At 38.0% G+C, this 18,462-nt stretch overlaps 1 protein-coding gene across 4 annotated transcripts in view; it reads right to left on the reverse strand.

The window, feature by feature from the left end:
* The window catches only part of Fktn (fukutin), a 56,746-nt gene that overhangs the window by 32,117 nt on the left and 6,167 nt on the right, over positions 1–18,462 (reverse strand). For 3 of the 4 annotated variants that reach the window (XM_027403073.2, XM_027403072.2, XM_027403074.2), the window contains exons 2-6: positions 15,495–15,700; positions 7,140–7,199; positions 5,426–5,629; positions 2,834–3,111; positions 729–861 (exon numbers count right to left, since the gene is read on the reverse strand). In XM_027403073.2, coding sequence (XP_027258874.1) covers positions 729–861; positions 2,834–3,111; positions 5,426–5,629; positions 7,140–7,199; positions 15,495–15,599 — 780 coding nt within the window. In that variant the 5' untranslated portion in view covers positions 15,600–15,700. Of the gene's footprint in view, positions 1–728; positions 862–2,833; positions 3,112–5,425; positions 5,630–7,139; positions 7,200–11,533; positions 11,675–15,494; positions 15,701–18,462 lie in introns of those variants that run through there. The other variant, XM_027403075.2, reaches the window with a different exon arrangement.

The raw sequence follows: 18,462 nt of genomic DNA on the forward strand, positions 1-18,462 counted from the left end.
TTCATTAAGTCTTTCTAAATGCCCATGGTGGACTCAGTGGCTATATTCTAAGTCAACTTGGACTTCTTAAAAAAAAAAAAAAAAAAGCCCTTTTAAAATAAAGCTATGAGTTATCGTAACTGAGGGATGAAGCCAGTATTAATTCTATCAGGGTCTAATAAAACAAAGCAATAAATAAATATATGTCCATTCTCCATTTAGTCAAGAAAAAAGTGTGTGGGTTCGTGAAGCCCAGAGATGCTTTCTAATTGAGGTCCTCTGCCTTAGCTGGCTGGTGTGGGGTTATAGACTTGCCATAATAGCCAGCAGAATTTATGTTTTCCTAATTGAGAGAGGGTCTTGTTGGCCCAGGCTGCCTCTGAGCTCACTATGTAGTGGAATATCACCTTCAACCCTCTGCCTCTATCTTCCAAGTGCTGGGATTGCAGGCACCTGCAACCATGCCTGATCTATGGGGTGGTGGAAATCAAAGTGAAGCCCTGTGCATGTCTAAAGTGGATGGATCTCTGTGATGAAGGCCGGCACCCACAACATATGTCAGACAAGCACTCAACCAATTACGCTATATCACTAGCCCTTTAAGTTTTTAACTTTAAATAAAAAGAAAGGAAGTAGGGTGAAAAATGATCAACTTAACATAAGCCATCTTCATTTCCTCTTAAAAGCTAAATGAGGCATAATGTTCTCATTAATTTAATTTAGAGGTACATTATCTGGTTGTCTCTAACCTGAAGGAATGCCCGAGCTTCTTTATACCTGCACTCGATAAATCTGGAGTGTGGTACTTCTTCTAGAAAGTGTCCTGGGTCTTTTGGAATAAGCACATCTAGTCCATCAATAGTAACTTGCTGTAACTCTGGCCTGAAAATGAAAGTTAATATTTACTATCAAGATTTAATCCAGAACACAGGCAGCCTTTGAAAATAGTAAACATTAGCAAAGGAGCTAAACATCAAGTGAATTTTCTTCAAATACTTGAGGCATCGATCAGCAACTTCTATTAGGCCCTTGAAAATCTGATATCCAATAGAAACAGAGAGTTTTAGTTTTAAGTATTTTCACTAATGCAGCTAAATTTGGGGTTGAGGAGGGAATGGCACTATGGATTGAAACTAGGGCCTTCTGCATGCTACCACTGAGCTACACCCCATCCCTCTTTTTTTTTTTTTTTTTTTTTTTTTTAAGGCAAGGCCTCCCTAAGTTGCTGAGTTGCTGAAGCTGGCATTTGCAAACCATGTGCTTTAGCCTCTCATATAGCTGGGATTACAGGTCTGTGCTGGGCCTGGCTCAGTGCATCTAAAATAGTTTTACAGATACTTTGGCATTTTAAGCATAAATGAAAGTTAGATGACATCTTTTTCAGTTATCAAGTTAGTTTTAGAGAAGTAAATAGTTCTTATACTTAAGAAATACTACTGAGTAAATTACAGTAACTTGGGAGCCTCACTGACTGGAACGATACCTGGAACCCACCTTCTATGAATATTCTTGAGAACTTTCTATTCCCCTATGTAAAACTATAAAATGTACAGATGACTTTATCTACTGGCACACCTTATACTTACAGCATATTTCTTAGTTGGCGATTTTGAACTTAACTAAATTGTTAATTAAACTTTGATATAAACTTTTAAAGCCTTAAAGAACTAATTGACTTCCTTTTTTTTTTCTTTAAAAAAAAAAGCACCTTTTAAGCACAAAATAAGAAAAAAGTGCATAAACGTGAATAGTGGCCAAGATTTCAACAAAAATAAAGTAAGCAACATTGACAACAGTTTCTTACAACCCATTAATCACTTTTGGTCATTTATATTCCTGACTTCCCCAGTTTTGAACACCTTTTCAGCTGTTTCTCAAATGTGTGAAATTAAACACTAATAAGAAAAAATAAACATGCCCTTACAGTCTAAAGTATGACAGTAAGCAGTGTTTCTCTGGTCTCACAAGGTTTCTGATATGAAAACTTTTATAATGATAAACTTTAAGGCAAAGGACAAGCATTCACTGCTATATTTACATCAAATTCCAGTATTTCAGATAGATTATTACATCATTATTAATGATTTCCTAGGACTCTGGGTTAGAAAGCTGACATTCATAGTCTGGGTTCACACACGTCTTCTCAAGGACCTGTTCCTTGTCAACAGTGTTTATTATTGTGATAATTAAGGACAGACTTCTACACAGAGTGTCATTTTTATTCCTATGATTTGTCTTAGTTTCCTGAGGCAGAGTTTCATGACTACAGCCAGGCTAGTCTGCAACTTGTTAGTTAGCTCAGCCTCACCTACAGCTTACAACTCTCCTGCTTCAGCTTCCTGAGTGCTAGGATTTACAGGTGTGAGTCACCACCTCAGGACAGAGGGAAAATAAAATCTCTCTCTCTCTCTCTCTCTCTCTCTCTCTCTCGTGTATGTAAGACATAAAGGCACAAAACAAAGAGCTACAAAGTATTTGTGTTTTCATCTTTATCACAGACACTGAATCTGGTCAGCTCCCTGGAACTCTCTGTGCTACCCACTCACTAACTCCCTCTCTACCTTTCCCCACCTAGGGGTACAGTATATCTTATTTGGGGGGTAACTTTTCCTTACTAGTTTTAGTACCTTTATTCTATTTTAACCATATCCACAAACACTGTATTTTATTATTACATTATTATTCCTTTTTGCCTTGTTTGAGACCCTCAGCATTGTAGGGCCCATCCATGCTGTTGCAGAACTGCAGCAGGTGTCCTGAGTTATAATGCTTCAATGTATGAGCACATATGTGTATATGTAAATATAAACACACAATACTATGGATTTATTAATGATTATTATCACAGACTTACCTGTCAAAAGCTCCAGGATAACGACCAAACTGTAACTTTCGAAAAGGAACAAACTTTCTGTCCATGTGTCCTTTGAGTCGTAGGTGACCATGCCAGAGGTAGTTACCGCTTCTCTCATGAAAGACCACCACGTGGACGGCATGAGTGGCCAGCTTACAGACATAGTGCAGAGGGATTTCAGTGCCAGAAAGTGAGTCTATTCCATCTAGTCGAGGATCTTTGCTTTCAATCTTTAAGCACTGAAATCCCATATTCTCAGCTATCGGAAACCAGCCATCCTGGCATGAGACAAAGATCAAGCCTGAATATTTAAAACCAAATACTAGTAACAAAACTAAAGCAATTGTTACACCATTAACTAAGCCACATTTTTGTCTTAATTTGCTTTTTGCCAGAACATTTAAAAAAATAAAAGTAGTAAACAGAAAGTGGTACTGAAAGAATAAAGTGGCAAAAAAGGGTATGGAGAATGGACAATATGTCTAAGGCCTCTGAAAATTAACACAAATTTCACCCATAGGCTAACAATGCTCATTTAGTGTCCTCTCATTAGTTTCCATGAGTTAGAGTAGGAACAGAAAAAGCAAACTTACAATTCTTATCTCCTAACACTTTAAAAATGCTATAATAAAACCCTCACCATAGTGCCAGCATCAGGAAACAGACTGCAACATACTGGAAGACAATGGACGTTTTCAAAATCATTAGAATTTGAGTCTCATTTATTAAGATTATCCTATATGTAGAATTTACATGATTAAATATTATTATGAGTATCTGCTGTCCCAATGGAGATGTCTACATTACACTCAAGCATCTATGGTTCAGGGAACATTGCAGAAGAGGGGTCCAAAGAGCCAGAATACCAGGAAGCCTGCTGGAAAAGTCTCTCCTTGAAATGGCTGATGCAATTGTTCCAATTAAAAAACATTTTTTTTTTTTTTAAAAGGAGTATCTGCTGGGCACAGTGGCCTATGCACTACAATCCTGGCAGAAAGACTGTAAATTTGAGGCCAGCCTCAGCTACAGTGAACTCTTGATTCTTAAAATCTCTTGTATTTCACTAGGAATTTATAATCTCCAAGGAACTTTAACTTATATTCTTACATTTGCATTTGGATATGATGCTCACTGTATAAAAGAAGTAGCAAAAATATTACAGGTAAGGATACATACTTAAACATGCTGAAAGTCAACCTTTGAAACATAGCTAATAATACACAAAGCCACCTAATGTGTTCAAAGTGCAAGCACACTGATGTCTCCTTTACTACCCACAGAAACTATGTGAGGCCAGCAAGGAAGGTATTACATATGTCTAACCTATAGTCACGGAACATAAAGCTTTAAGAAAGTGTGTCCCACTGGCCACAGAATTCAGAAACAAATATTGAGGCTCAAACCCAGACTGTGAGGCTTGGTGACAAGCAAGCTCACATGGTCCATCCGTAGTGGACCTTTTCCTTCTTCCATGGCCTCTGGTCATATTTATTAGTCTTGCCAACTGTGCATATTCCTTTCTTCTAAAGTAGCAAGAGCATTGTGCTCAAGAAACACTTTGGAAGTGTGAATGAATATTTCTTACCATAACAATAAATTGGTATTTAGAGGCTGAGGCCAGAATTGGTGTTGTGAGTGACCATCCTGAACCAAGCAACCACCATCTTGGGAAGTCCAGCTGTGCCCTCTTGCAAACAGTCACCCCAGTTGGGCTTGTTGACTGCTTACACCCCTCATGGAGGCATGAGGAGGGTCTCAAGATCCGCACCTTAGTATACAGCAGCTCCAACACTTACTATATGCAACTCTGCCTTAACTGCACCAGGTGACGCCTCCAGAGAGGCCAGGGAAAACTAGGAGGAGGCTTCATATATGTGACCAAGGGGAAGATCACTGTTAAGGAAAGGCTTTGCAGGTGAGGCCACTTATTTTAAAACCATAAAGCAAGATTGAAATATAAGTTCAAGGGGCTGGGGCTCAGTGCTTAAGAAATGTTAAGTCCAAGTTTGTGGACACATCTAAATACTTTATATGAGTAGCAAACTAATACTGTGTACATACAAAAAGAACAGTGCTATAGACAAAATCCTATGTTGAGGTGTACCTTATGCAACAGAGTGAAAATTAAGGACAAGACCCCTCCTAGCTTGCCTACATTAATGGAGATGCTGAACACTTATGGTGACCTCTCAAGGTCATGATTATAGTCAAGATAGTGATATAGGAACAACAATTTACTAGAAGCTTCTGAGAAAATTTTTCCTTCAAAAGATAGATGTCCCATTCCTTCCTCTTATTCTCCCACCATGAGGATGAACATGCCGTTCTTATAGCACTAAGAGAGCTATGCTGGGATGATGATGGAAATGGACCAAGAACTTCAGCACTGGTGTCAGTGGGAAGGCAAACTAACATCAATAGCCACCATTATTTCAACCTTACTGGAAAAGAATTAATGCCTTAGTTACTCTAGGCTTTGTATCCACTTATTTCTAGAAGAAAATATCCCCAATACAACTTCCACAAAGAACCTTGGATGCTGTGCATTTTAAATGGTGGAACCATCTCCATCATCAGGAGCACCTGACTCACCTCATTCTTCCACAGGTGATACTGCAGTGCAAATGCAGTGAAGTCTCTCGGAACACACAAAAATCGGCAGTCTGAAGCTGAGCCTTGAGAAGCATTTTTCACTTGTTCTAAATTTTTATTAATCAATTCCAGAATCCAGGGGTCAATAAGGAACACTGGCACATTTTGGCTGGATGTCAGCATAATAAATTTCTTAACTGCACGCTGTTTGAGAGGAAAAGAATCTCTTTGAAACCACTCAGCCAACAGAATTTTCTTCCCTAGTACTGGGGAACTGAATCCAAGATGTCACACATGCTAGGCAAGTGCTCTGCCACTGAGCTCTCTCTCCAGTCCCTTCTGTATTTTTTGTTTTGAGAGAGGATCTTATTAAGTCACCCAGGCTGGCCTTAGACTCATTTAGACTCACTCAGACAGGCCTGGACCTCGAGTTCCTCTTGTGTAAGATTCCCTAGTAGGTGTGATTTAAAGGCCTGGACCACTAGGCCTAGCTCATCACAACCCATTTCGTTAAATTTTTGTTCAATTAATTTTCTAAGAACTTACAGAGTGTCTACCCAATAGACACCATGCTGATCAGTGCACTAGGAATAAGCAAATGAGTAATACACAGGGTTCTGTCTTCAAGAAGTGCACAGTCTACTAAGGAAGACAAGTCACTATAGGTCAAGGTAAAATGTACTACAACAAAATGTAAACAACTTAGCGTAAAAGTAGGAAGCCAAAAATGGCTAGATATGGTGATGAATGCCTGTAACTTCAGCATTCCAGAGATTACCATAAAGTTTGACTCAAGTCAGGTTATGTATAGAAAGCTCCAGACCAACCAGTGATGCACCAGTAAGACCCTGTCTCAAAATAACAGCATAAACAAAAGAAAACCAAGAAGAAAAAAAAAAAATCAAAGAATACACAAGGACTATCTGCTCATTTCCCACAACACAGGCTATCATGTATCATGGCTGTAATTTCTTTTTTATTAGCAAACCAGCACTATCTTTTTAAAACTGTTGTTGGCACAGGGTCTCAAGTAGGCAGGCTGGCCTTGAACAGTGTAGCTGAAGATGACCTTGAGCTCCTGGTCCCCTGCTTCCTCCCATGTCTGGTTTACACAGTGCTGGAGATGGAACCCAGGGCCTCCTGCATGCTCGGTAAACACTACCAACTGAGCTACATCTCAGCTCTGCCCTCTCAGCATTGTTTTTCACTTTTAACTAGGTAGAAAAAAGGCAAGAAAATGTATTTTTAAAACATGGAGGTTCTGAAACTTTACAAAACAAAAAAATATAATGGATGGATATGTTACATTATCTGTTCCTCTCATCTAACAAAGGAAGCACTGAGATTTTTATTCCTGATTATTAATTTCCCTTTATATTTGTAGTTCAATTCTGGCTCATATTTGGGGACACATTATAGTTCAGTGGACAAGAATTCTAGAAATGGAAAGCTAAATTCTGGATTCAGTTGTTTACTAACCAACTAACCTGAATCTCCCTGACTAGCTAAACTGAGAGCAACATTCATATTGACATTTTAGGGCTCCCATAAGGATAAAATGAACTATTCCATGTAAAGCACTCAGCATAGAGTCTATTTATGTCCAAGGTTGTTATTGTCATTGCTATCATTCAGCAAGTAATTGAATATATCAATGAATGAACTAAAGATAACACAAACATTGTAATTGAGATATCTTGTCTATAGTACATACCCACTGTGTACTATCAAATCCAATTCGGTTTCCCTTGGATTTTGATGAACCAGTTCCATTCTGGAAGAGAGCAAAAGAATATTTTGGTAAATTCACAGCCCAGCACACAATATCTAAATGCTTATTTCATACTCTGAAGCAAAAAATCATATAATTTTATAATATAATAACCCAAGATATAAAACACTGACAGAATACAGTAAGTTACTGAAATTGTTCAATGGTATGGCCAGCATTTCTGAACCAATTAATGCCCATCAAATAGCATCTGTACCCATACTCCTATGTCTATCTGTCCCCCCCCCACCCTCCTTATTCCTCCCGCTCCATCCCTCTCTCTGTTCTGCCCTGGTCTCCCAAGTCCTGAGACTATAGCATGAACCAGCTGGCTCTCTGCTATCTCTGAAATTAGAGTTTGTCCATTTAACTCCGTATTCCTAACTTCATCTCCATATATCTCCATATACTGATGAGATGGACAGTGAACTTTAAAAAAACGTATAATAATGAGCCAATCTCAAGTGTCAGATTCTGTTGGATACTTTCAAATGAAAAGAAGGCACCCCCTCATAACAACACTGCAAAGTCTCTATTTCTAGTTGAGAGATGGTGTCAGGGTTACACCATCATTCAGGTCTCAAAAAAAGAAGAGAAAGAGAGAGAGAGAGAGAGAGACAGAGACAGAGACACATTGAGAGACAGAGAGAAGAAAAAAAGAAAAAGAGAGCCAGATGTCCCCAATACCTACACTTTTCATTATGTACACTATTACTTCAACTGTTACTTATAAGTTAATAGTACTTGTTAAATGTCCAGGTTCTGAGAATCAGAAGGAAGAAAGGATTATTATCAGTATTCATATGATAAGCCCCTAATAGTTTGAAACTAAATAGGAGAATGTTGGATGGCCTAGAGACAACAAGAATGTTTCAAGCTGAAAACAAGTTTGACAGCTTCTTATGCTGTCAATGCTTTTCTACCTATAAAGTCTAAAGAACTGAGGACGCTGATGGACAATTAGGAATGCCTTATCCTACCAACGCAATGTGTTCAACATTCCTAAAAAGAAGGATCGTCTTCTCATTAAACTGCACACTCAAGGACAAGTGCCAAGGTCAAGCTGTTTTCATGTTACTATGCCTGGCCTAGTGCTTGGTTAAATAAATGTAAGAATTTGTTAATTGGAGGTGAAAAGGGAGGAAGAGTAATTGAGGTAGAGTCAGACTCAGTCTCTCAAAAGATCTGTAACTTAGACAATAACAGTTTAATGTAGACATTAGAGAGAAACAACAACAAATAAAAACAGAGGTAACTTTGTAATCTTCAATCCTGAATGATGGAGATTGTAGACAGTAATTTGTTTTTCACTACAACCCTACATTAGGAGAGGAGGCTGAATTTTTAAGCTGCTGAATTGGCGGAGTTTGGAATAAATACATTTCTAGTGAGCTAGTAGATTATTTTATAGTAGCTTTATTGGAATTAAGATCATATATCATAAATTCTACTTTTCAAAGTGTACAGTTAATTTTACAGTTAATTGTATGTATGTTGGAACAGAGTCTAAAAATGGAGTCATGAGAGGAATTCTGAGTGCTTGTGAGAAAATTCTAAGAAGAGTCTTGTGACCTTAGTTTCTTCAAAACACAGAATTGTTCTTGGAATGTGTTTTCCTGCTCCTCCCAGGTGTAGCAGATAGGAGTGAGTTTACTTCAGCTTGTTATTCATGTCCCTCTATGGGAAAGCATGTTTTTGCCATGTATGGCTTGTCCTTGTAATTATACACTTTACTGAGGTACTTGTACAACTTATACACTCAGAGTATAAATTGTTTGATGCTCTGAATAAAGTTGGCTATTGAATGAGACTTTAGTCTGCCTCATTTTTAGGCTTTGATCTCCCAGGTTCCCACCTCCAATAGAGCAGTAAACATAGTTACAGTAGTGTTACTACTACCTCTACCTAGCAGTAACATTCCACCATGTCAAAATTATAGTCTCTTGCCTTCTTCCTCTGCCCCACCATTATGAGCAATGCTGTCACAGACACCATGTCTTGCAAGGCATGTCCTCCTACAAAGTCACAACTTACCTCTAGTTTACTTGCTTAGCCAAAAACATCCCAACCAAACCAAACCAAACAAAACCCACAAACAGTTCACATTCACATCTGGGCATGGTGGAACATACTTATAATCCCAGTATGTAGGAGGCTGAGGCCAGATCAGTAATGGGTTCTAGTCCAACCTAGACTACACAGCGAGACTCTTCATCAAAAACACAAAGCAAAACAAGCAAGAGGAATCTAACTCCTCACATGCAAGCACACAGCTAACAACGTTTGTTCACTGGTGTCACTGCTGGTTCTTGATGAATGTTGTGTAGGGCCTTCATTCTGCTGAGCAATGCTACATTTCATTCCCTTGTCCATTAATTCTCTCATTCTCTTAGGTGAATTTTTCTACTCTTTTCTCTGTTTAAAACATTCTCCGTATTCCATCTGTCAACATATGGCATTGCTTTCTCTTTTCTTTCTAAAAGGAATTAGAGAACTTTCAAGCGTTCCCAATACTTCTTCCTTTCACCTCCTCCTCCTCCTTTTTTTTTTTTTTTTGGTTTTTTGAGACAGGGTTTCCCTGTGGCTTTGGAGGCTGTCCTGGAACTAGCTCTTGTAGACCAGGCTGGTCTCGAACTCACAGCCTGCCTCTGCCTCCCAATTGCTGGGATTAAAGGCGTGCACCACCACCGCCCGGCCTCCCCTTCCTTCTTTTTTGATGTTTTCAAGACAAGGTTTCTTGTGTACTCCTGGCTGTCCTGGAACTCAGAGATCAGCCTGCCTCTATCTCCTGAGTGCTGAGATTAAAGGTGTGTGCCACCACTGCCCAGCTTTTTACTAAAATTTACTAAAATGTTTATGTGTGTCTTGCCGATACATAAGTATCACATGTATGAAGTACTTACAGAGGCCAGAAGAGGACATTAAATTTCCTGGAACCGGAGTTACAAGAGATTGTGTGCTACCACAGACATGGATGCTGGGAGCCAAACCTGGGTCCTCTTGAAGAACAGCAAATGTTCTTAACTGTAATGTTAGGTCTCCAGCCCATAGCTTTCTTTGTCTTTTTGAATATGTATTTATGTACTTAATTTAGAGATGGCCCACACATGTTTCATGTGGTTCAAGGACAACTTATGGGAGAGTTTGTTCCTTCCTTCCACCATCGGTGTTCAGAGGATCAAACTCAGGAAAGTGCCTTTCTTTACCCAGGGAGTCATCTCCAAACCACAGTACTTCTTTACCTGCAGACTCATATATCCAGTTGTTTACTCTTCTTTACCTGCTTATCAAATAGGCACCTAAAAGTGGCATGTGAAAAAGCTTCTGTTCACCCTATTTCAGACTTGCTCTTTCCAATTTCCCTCATCTCAATAAACTGCAATTTCATACTTCTACTAAGTTGAAACACAAGTAACTTTTGACTTTCTTCTGTTTTTCATACCCGCATCTAACAATCAATAAATCTTTACAGCTATGCTTGCCATTTCTTACTCATTCCCTTGTCTAGGCCATTGCCACCTCCTATGTAAATTACCATAACCTTTTAGCAAATTTTTTTCAGCCTGTGCCATAATCTATTCTTAATAGAGCAGATGAACTAGTCACAATTATGCCATGTTAACAGCTCAAAACCTTCCTATGGTTTACAATCTTACCAATTAAGCCCAAAGTTCTTATAATGGTCTATGAGACTCTCAACAACACAGAGCTCTTTGGTCTTACCTACTCTTCTCTCATCTCTCTTTCCTCTACAGCCACATTAAGATCCAATTGTTCCAGAAGCTTTTCTACTTTAGGATTTTTGTACCATATTTCCTTTGGTTTCTATACAGGACTCTCCTCCTATGGACATCTACATAATTCATTCTGTTAGAATAAACTTTTCTTATTATAATGACCTCCTACATTCTTCATGTTCATCTGGAAAACTCCTACTCTTCCCTTAAGACCAACTTAAAATATTATGCTACCTCCATAAAATACCCAGTAATCCAGCCCCCCAAGTATATTATTCTTCATATTTTTCCTTGAGAACTTAGCGTGAAGAGTCAGACATAACAACACTGGCAGATCTAGTTTTATTAGGCTTAAAAATGACACAACTTTTATAGTCTCTTATAAGAAAAGGAATACAAAGGAACATGTAGTTTTTGTGACTATACCCATGGACCTATAAAGTAAAGGGTCGTAGAATTTAAATTTCATTATCTGAATAGTTGCTCTATCTATGGGAACAGCTACTGGTGCCCGGTGGCTACAACTGTAAATGAATAAGAATGCACCACTGCCAGCCAATGACCATACAAATAGAGAACCAAGAAAATAAATAACCTGACCTCTTTGTCTTCCTAGTCTCCAATCTCCAGCTGATGTTTCCCATTGGTTGAACCCAACTGGAAACCAAAAGACAAGGGAGCTCAGCTAATGCAGTCCACAGAGGCCAGCCTCCCAAGGCATAGAGTATAGTGAAGAGAGATCTGGAGAGGCAAACAGAGAATATCCTGCATACTATGCTATGGAGTTTTAAGTTTGATTCTATAGGTATGCTATGCAAATAATTTGATCAGATCTCTAATTTCAAAAAAAAATATGTGTACAGTAATAAGGATTACAGAGTCTAAACAGCAGAGGGCAGAAGAATTCATAAGTAGTATTCAGAATGGAATTGGAAGAAATGAATATTAAATTATTTATTTATCAATTTCCTTATATGTTTCTTAATCTTTAATTCCAAAGCTTCTCACATTGTGCATTTCTAGAAATGTAGGATTGAACATCATTTATCATTCTGTTTTATAGCCTATTACTATGGTTGGCATAAATAGTTTTCAGAAATACAAGTCAAGGGATTAAAAAAAGCCTAAAGACATTTCAAAATGTTTCCTATTGGATAGTTGTATGAAAACTTGAGGGCCATAAATAAGTGGACAGGCAGAACCAGATCCTAAAAGGGACTGGTAGAAAAATAATAGTGGCTACTGAACCCCACTGATTCAATTACAACAATCATTAAATAACAGGCATTCCAAAGATAGGATGCCAAGATTTAAAGAAAAATCTTATCATTTCTGATGCTAGTATTCAATAATCAAGTTGTTACAGGAACTCAAAATCCAGATTCTTAATTTGTATGACTATTTAAACATGCCAATAGAGTCAAATGGCTAATTCTTTGTTAAAAAAAAAAGTAAGGTCTTCAATATCAGATTTTTCTCCAATTGTTTATTAACCTGCACACCTAAAGCTGAGAGACGATAACTGTGGTGACTCCCCAACTATCTGAGTACTGTCCTCTTCTGCATCTCAGGGCTGGCTGTTTCTTACTCTCAAGTTCTCCTTGACCTGGACTCTTAAATGTTACAAGCCAGCAAGGGGAAGAAAGCTATGTGTATTAATAAGCCATCTGGTTTGAAAATCTATAGTCTACAGCCTGGGAATATAAGAAAGAATAAAAATAACATGCTTTACCTGTAATAAAAGAAATTCACATTTTTTTTCTGGACAACAACAACAAAAAAAAAAACGGAGATGTGGGAGAATAAAGGCGGTGATATTTATCAAAATTTGCCACATTATACCAGACTGTCAAAAATATACTTTCCCTCCAGGAATAACCTTATGTTTTCTTTCAGAGCAAAACAAAGCAAGCCAAATGTCAAAGACCAAGCGAAAATCTTTGCACAATTTTACTTTGCTGCTTATGTGCTACAAGTCTATGAGGTTAATTCCCATTCCTAATGATGTCACGTGAAGTTGTTCACTGTGAACAATTGCTGCCATTCTTCTTTCAAATCTCGGAAAACAAATTACTGAACACAATAGGAAGCTATCCCAGAATAACACCCTGTGAGCAGCCTTCTAGTTACTAAGAACAACCAATTGCTGAAGGCACAGGTGTGGCTTGTCTGACTAAAAAGCACAATAGAAGGCTCCTTCCAGTTACTGTTTTGTCTTTTACTTAGCCATCAGCCCCCATATTTTCAGTTGTCCTACAGCATTCTGAAAGCCATTTCATCTCATATCTGCCAATCTGAACATGTTCTGTTTAGATAGTCTTAGTTTTATATACAACCATTAGATTCTGACTATGTTGAGCATAGAACATATGAGCAAGAAACACTAGGTCAAGATCCCAGTTAACGCATTCATAAAACAGTGAGACCTAGGCTCACAAGGACTCTACAATAACTTACGTCAACTTTCTTTTTATTTACTTGTTTGTTTGTTTAGTAAGGGGCGGAAGAAGGTGTGTATGGCATAAGTGTGGAGGTTGGAGGACAACTTTCAGGATTCGGTTCTCTCCTTCAACCATGTGGGTTCCAGGAATTGAGCTCAAATTGTCCGGCTTGGTGGCAAGTGACCTTACCACTAAGCCATCTCACTTTATTTTTAAAATGGTAATGTAAACCTTCGGTAAGAAACACAGGCTACCAGAGCTCAAACACAAAGCTCAAAGAAGTGACACTCTGAAGGCCAGATGACTGAACTAAGACTTGAACTCAGAACCCATACTCAAGAATTACTACTACTGCTGGGTGGTGGTGGCGTATGCCTTGAATTCCAGCACTCAGGACGCAGAGGCAGGAGGATCTCTGAGCTCGAGACTAGCCTGGTCTACACGACAGCTAGGGTTACATAGAGAAACACCCATGAAAAAGAATAACTACTACTGCTACAACTATCAAGTTGAGATTAAGACCTTTGCCCTACTAATCTCAGTTTTCCTGCTACATACCTTGTGTCTTAACAAGTAATCAGTAAACACAAATTAGACAAGCACACCGAATTAAAACCACATTAACCTATTAGGTGTAATGAGAAGAAAATAATCCCTAGAGACAAGTCTTCTCCTTTTTGGTGTAAACTGTAAGCCAATTATGAATGGATCCCAACTTATGATGGGTAGACTTACAATGTTTTCAGCTTACAATGACGTGAAAGTATTATATACTGCATAGAGCTGATACATTAAGTTTTGAATTTTTATCTTTTCCTGAGCAAGTGACAGGCTATTCAATACTCATGGTGCTGTGGAGCTACCAGTCACATGATGAAGGTACTCATATTTCACCACATACTATGTTAAGCTATGGTGTTCAGTAGGTGAAACATATTACTTTTTTACTTACAATATTTTTGTCCTACAATAGTTTATCAGGGTGTAACCTTATAAATTGAAGAATATCTGTACTTGGAAATTAGAGTTCATAGAATGTTCACAAAGCTATCATTCTACTAGAGTTTGTATTTCTGGATATGAGGGGATCACACTGCAGTATCTGTTACCCCACTGATTGTCTGGGTTAATTTGCTGTCCAGGCAGGTGTCCCCTTCTTCCCTTTCTGCTTTTTCCCTCCTGAAGCTGAGCACTCAGGCAGTCAAAGAGGACAACCAACCCCCCAAAAGGAGGATTGCTCTTGGGTCAAGGGTACATGAGGAGCTGTGCTCCCTGATAGAACATCCAAACAAACTAAGTTTGCATTTCAAAAACCTGAACAACTATCCTAGATCTGAAAAGTCAAGTCTATCCCTCTATGAAATATAGTATAGTATATTTCCTTTCTTTAATTATATATAATTGCATCGATTTTATTTCTAGATCATAGAAAATATAGACTCATCTAATTAAGTGGCTAGGGCCAAAAGGACACCTATAGGAAAGCTCCAAAGCAGAAGTAGGCCTTCTTTACTCTGAGACAGCAAATAGTCCCTTTCCCTAGACAACAACAGACTTAGAGTAATCTCTGCTAAGATTCTGGAAAACTGTGTACTCATGACAACGTGGTGCCAAAGGCATTTACTACTGTGAGAAGCTACTGGACTCCAAACCACTTATCTCTACTTCTTCAGTCCTACAAACAGCAACAAAGGTTAGTTATACTACAATTCTTCTGGTATATTCTGAATCAAAATATACACTATAAAATGATTGTGATATGTTATGAAAATTACCTATCAGTGACTTCATGTAACTGATACTATTTTGTGGAATAATATAAATAATATTATTTATTTATATTATATAAAATAATAAATATGAATATATCAGAAAATTTGAATAGATTAAATGTATTGAAGTATTACTTTTGATTTAACTGTATAATTACAAAAACCATTTAATTCTAATTTTGAACTGCCTGCTACATCCTACAAAGATGAGAACCCCAGTGAGAAATGTTTCTGTAAAAGGTATACATTATTAATTGTATGTACTGCAATTTAAATGTTAAGAAAACACACAGCCATACAGAGAAACACCCATGAAATGATGTCTACTAAGAAAAAAAACACAATTACCTTTGCTGACAAATAGTACTTGTAGTAGTATAGCTGAAACAGCAGAAATGCAGAGCTTGTCAGTGTTAAAAGGGCCAAAAGCACGTTCTTATTGATTCTACTCATTGGTCTGTAGTGTTCTCTTGGATGTTTTTAACAGCAACCCAGTTGTTTTCATCTTCTTCTTAAGACCGGAAGATAATCGTTTACTGTGAACAAAGACATACCTTTGCAAAGAAAAAAAAAGGAAAGAAAGAAAATTAACTTTAATAATCATTGATAGCACACACACACACACACACACACACACAAAAGTTATTTAGCTAAGCATGGTAGTACATGGTTATAATAGTAGCATTTGGTATGCTGAGGCAGGGAGATAGCAAACACAAGGCCAGTCTGGGCTACAGAGTGATGTCTAGACCAGCTTGAGCTACATAGAAAGACCTTTCCTCAAATAAACACCAACAGCAAAACTGGAAAAGAAAAAGGATAAGAAAAAGCTATCTGCAGTTCTACAGGACACTTTGACCAAGAAGGGAGGCAATCAACAGACCTGGCCTGGGACCTTTGGATCTCAGAATGAATGACTGATAAATGCAAAAGTGATACTAATTCTGATCATACTTAGAACTACATCCACAGGAAGAAAATGAGAAAGTTTTTAGCTAAGGAGCATAGTATCTAGCTGTTTTGTTTTGTGTGCATGCACGTGTACATGCACACACACACACACACACACACACACACACACACACACACACACACACACACACGAAATACAGGATGTTCATAAATGGCCTTGGTATTTGCAAGGGTAAAAATACCTTGGTAAACATTTTGGTTTTTCATCCTGGTATCACCTCTGATTATTTCTTTAGAGTAAGAAATTTAGTATGTATATACTTCCTACCTCCTCTCCAATACATGATTTTGGTTAAATAATTTTAAATGTACTCTAGTGTTTCGTTATTTCTTCAAGAATACTAACATCCCTTTTACTCAGTAATCTAAGTTTTCTGTCTTATGTCTTCTAGTTACAACTAGAAATTGGCAAACTATGCTACCTTCAGTCTTCTTTCCTTTTCCTATGTATTTCTATTTGGTTATTTTATTCTGTCCCATAACTATGTTATTTTACTCTTATTCACAGTGTTCCACAGTGATCTTATATACCCTCTGCCCATTCAGCTTCTTTGCAGCTTATAAAAAAGTACATAGAGGTACTGCTTACTAGTTTGCACTGCTTAACCAAATGTCAGTAGAGTTTGGCTGTGAGGTCATACCTCACTTTCCTCGGTAAATTACAGGATTTATATCATTGTCCTGTAATGCTAAATACTCTCTTGCTAACATTCAATTCCACAGCCCCCCTACAGGAATCTGGTCTGTTTCAACGGGATGCACAATGGAAGTACACATATTTCCCACTTGTTGACTTAGGCTATATGTTGATAGTGATTACTATATATTCATTTTCCTTTGGTCTTTGTTTGCTCTTTCAACTTGTAGAATAAAGATTTATTTGTAGAAAACTTTTTGAAGTCATTTAAGTACTTTCATTTCAACATTGGATTCTCTATTTCCAGAACTACAGGAAGTGTATCTCCTTTCACTCCTGTTTCCGTTTGCTCAACTTCCAAAGCCTGTCATCAAGCCACTTCGCTGAAGCTTCACTGTTGACTTTCCATTTCAACATGGCCATTGCTTCTCCTTATGTGTCTTCTGAGCTCTGCCACACTGCCCTCTTATAGTTGACTCCTAGCTCTTGAGCCAATGAACATTGCTTTTATTTTTTGCAGGGCTGATAACTGATCCCAACCAAGGCTTCTATCCAGGATTGGCAAGTAAATTATCAATGAGGTACAGCAAACACTGTCATTTTAAAGATTTTAAAAAAATGACTTTAATATAAGTAGATGTAGGGGTATGTTCACATGTGTGCAAGTAAAGGACAGAGGTGTCCGATCCCTCTGGAGCTGGAGTTACAGGTGGTTATTCTGAGTCACCTGACATAGGTACTAGGAAGCAAACTTGGGTCCCTGGGAAGGGCAGAATATGTCTTGACCACTGAGTCCCCCGCCTTTCATTTTAAAGTTGTAATTGTTTCATAAATTTTCCTCCTTAGGCCTGTACAATTTCATCATGGGTTGTCACTTGTTTTCTAGTTTTTTTTCTTCTTGTTGTCATATCATTCCCTTTTAATTACTTATGTTTGCATGGCCTGAACTCCCCAAGATCAGTTATTCATAGGAATACTGGGTTAGGAGGGGGCAGCATTATATTCTAGACTAGATGGAAGTTCTTTCTGACAGAACAGTTTATACATGTGTGTATGTGAACGCAATGGAGAATACATACTAGATGTTAGGAGAAGTTAAAACATTTCTCCTTCAAGATGTCAGAAACAGGTACCAAATGTCTCTGGCAATCCCTCTCTCGGTTTGCTGCTGTAAGGATAGTGCATTTGTGTAGACCTTATTTGCTTTTCTTCTTGCTAGTTCACACTGCCAAACAACCATGGATGCTCTCACACCTTCCTGATCTACAGTAAACAGAAGAGCCATGTCTCTGTCCTGTCAGTTCTAAGATCTCTATTTTCCTTACATGTGCCAACCACTGTTCAAATATTTCAGTTTGGGGTTACAATAGTATTTGTCTCTATTGGGGGAAGCTGTATTAACACCCGTCTCCTACTTTCCATACTGTTTCAGAGTAATTTCAGTCAGAATAGAGCACAAATATTTTTACTCTGCCATTTTAAAGTTCTAAGTTTTGGTGTGGAGTTTCAAAAGAATCCAAATGAACACGCACTGTAAGTAGCCTTTGGGGGTGAGGGGAGGGAGAGGGAGAAGGGACTTGAAATAAGCTTGTTCCCTAACTAGAACTAATAAAAAAAAAAATAAAAAAAAAAAAAAGAGCAACTACTCAAGAGAAGCACTGTAGGGATGAGAGTTACCTGCCCATCTGCAGATAATGTACCAAGGTA

This window comes from Cricetulus griseus, chromosome 2, assembly GCF_003668045.3.
Source record: "Cricetulus griseus strain 17A/GY chromosome 2, alternate assembly CriGri-PICRH-1.0, whole genome shotgun sequence".
Lineage (NCBI taxonomy): Eukaryota > Metazoa > Chordata > Mammalia > Rodentia > Cricetidae > Cricetulus > Cricetulus griseus.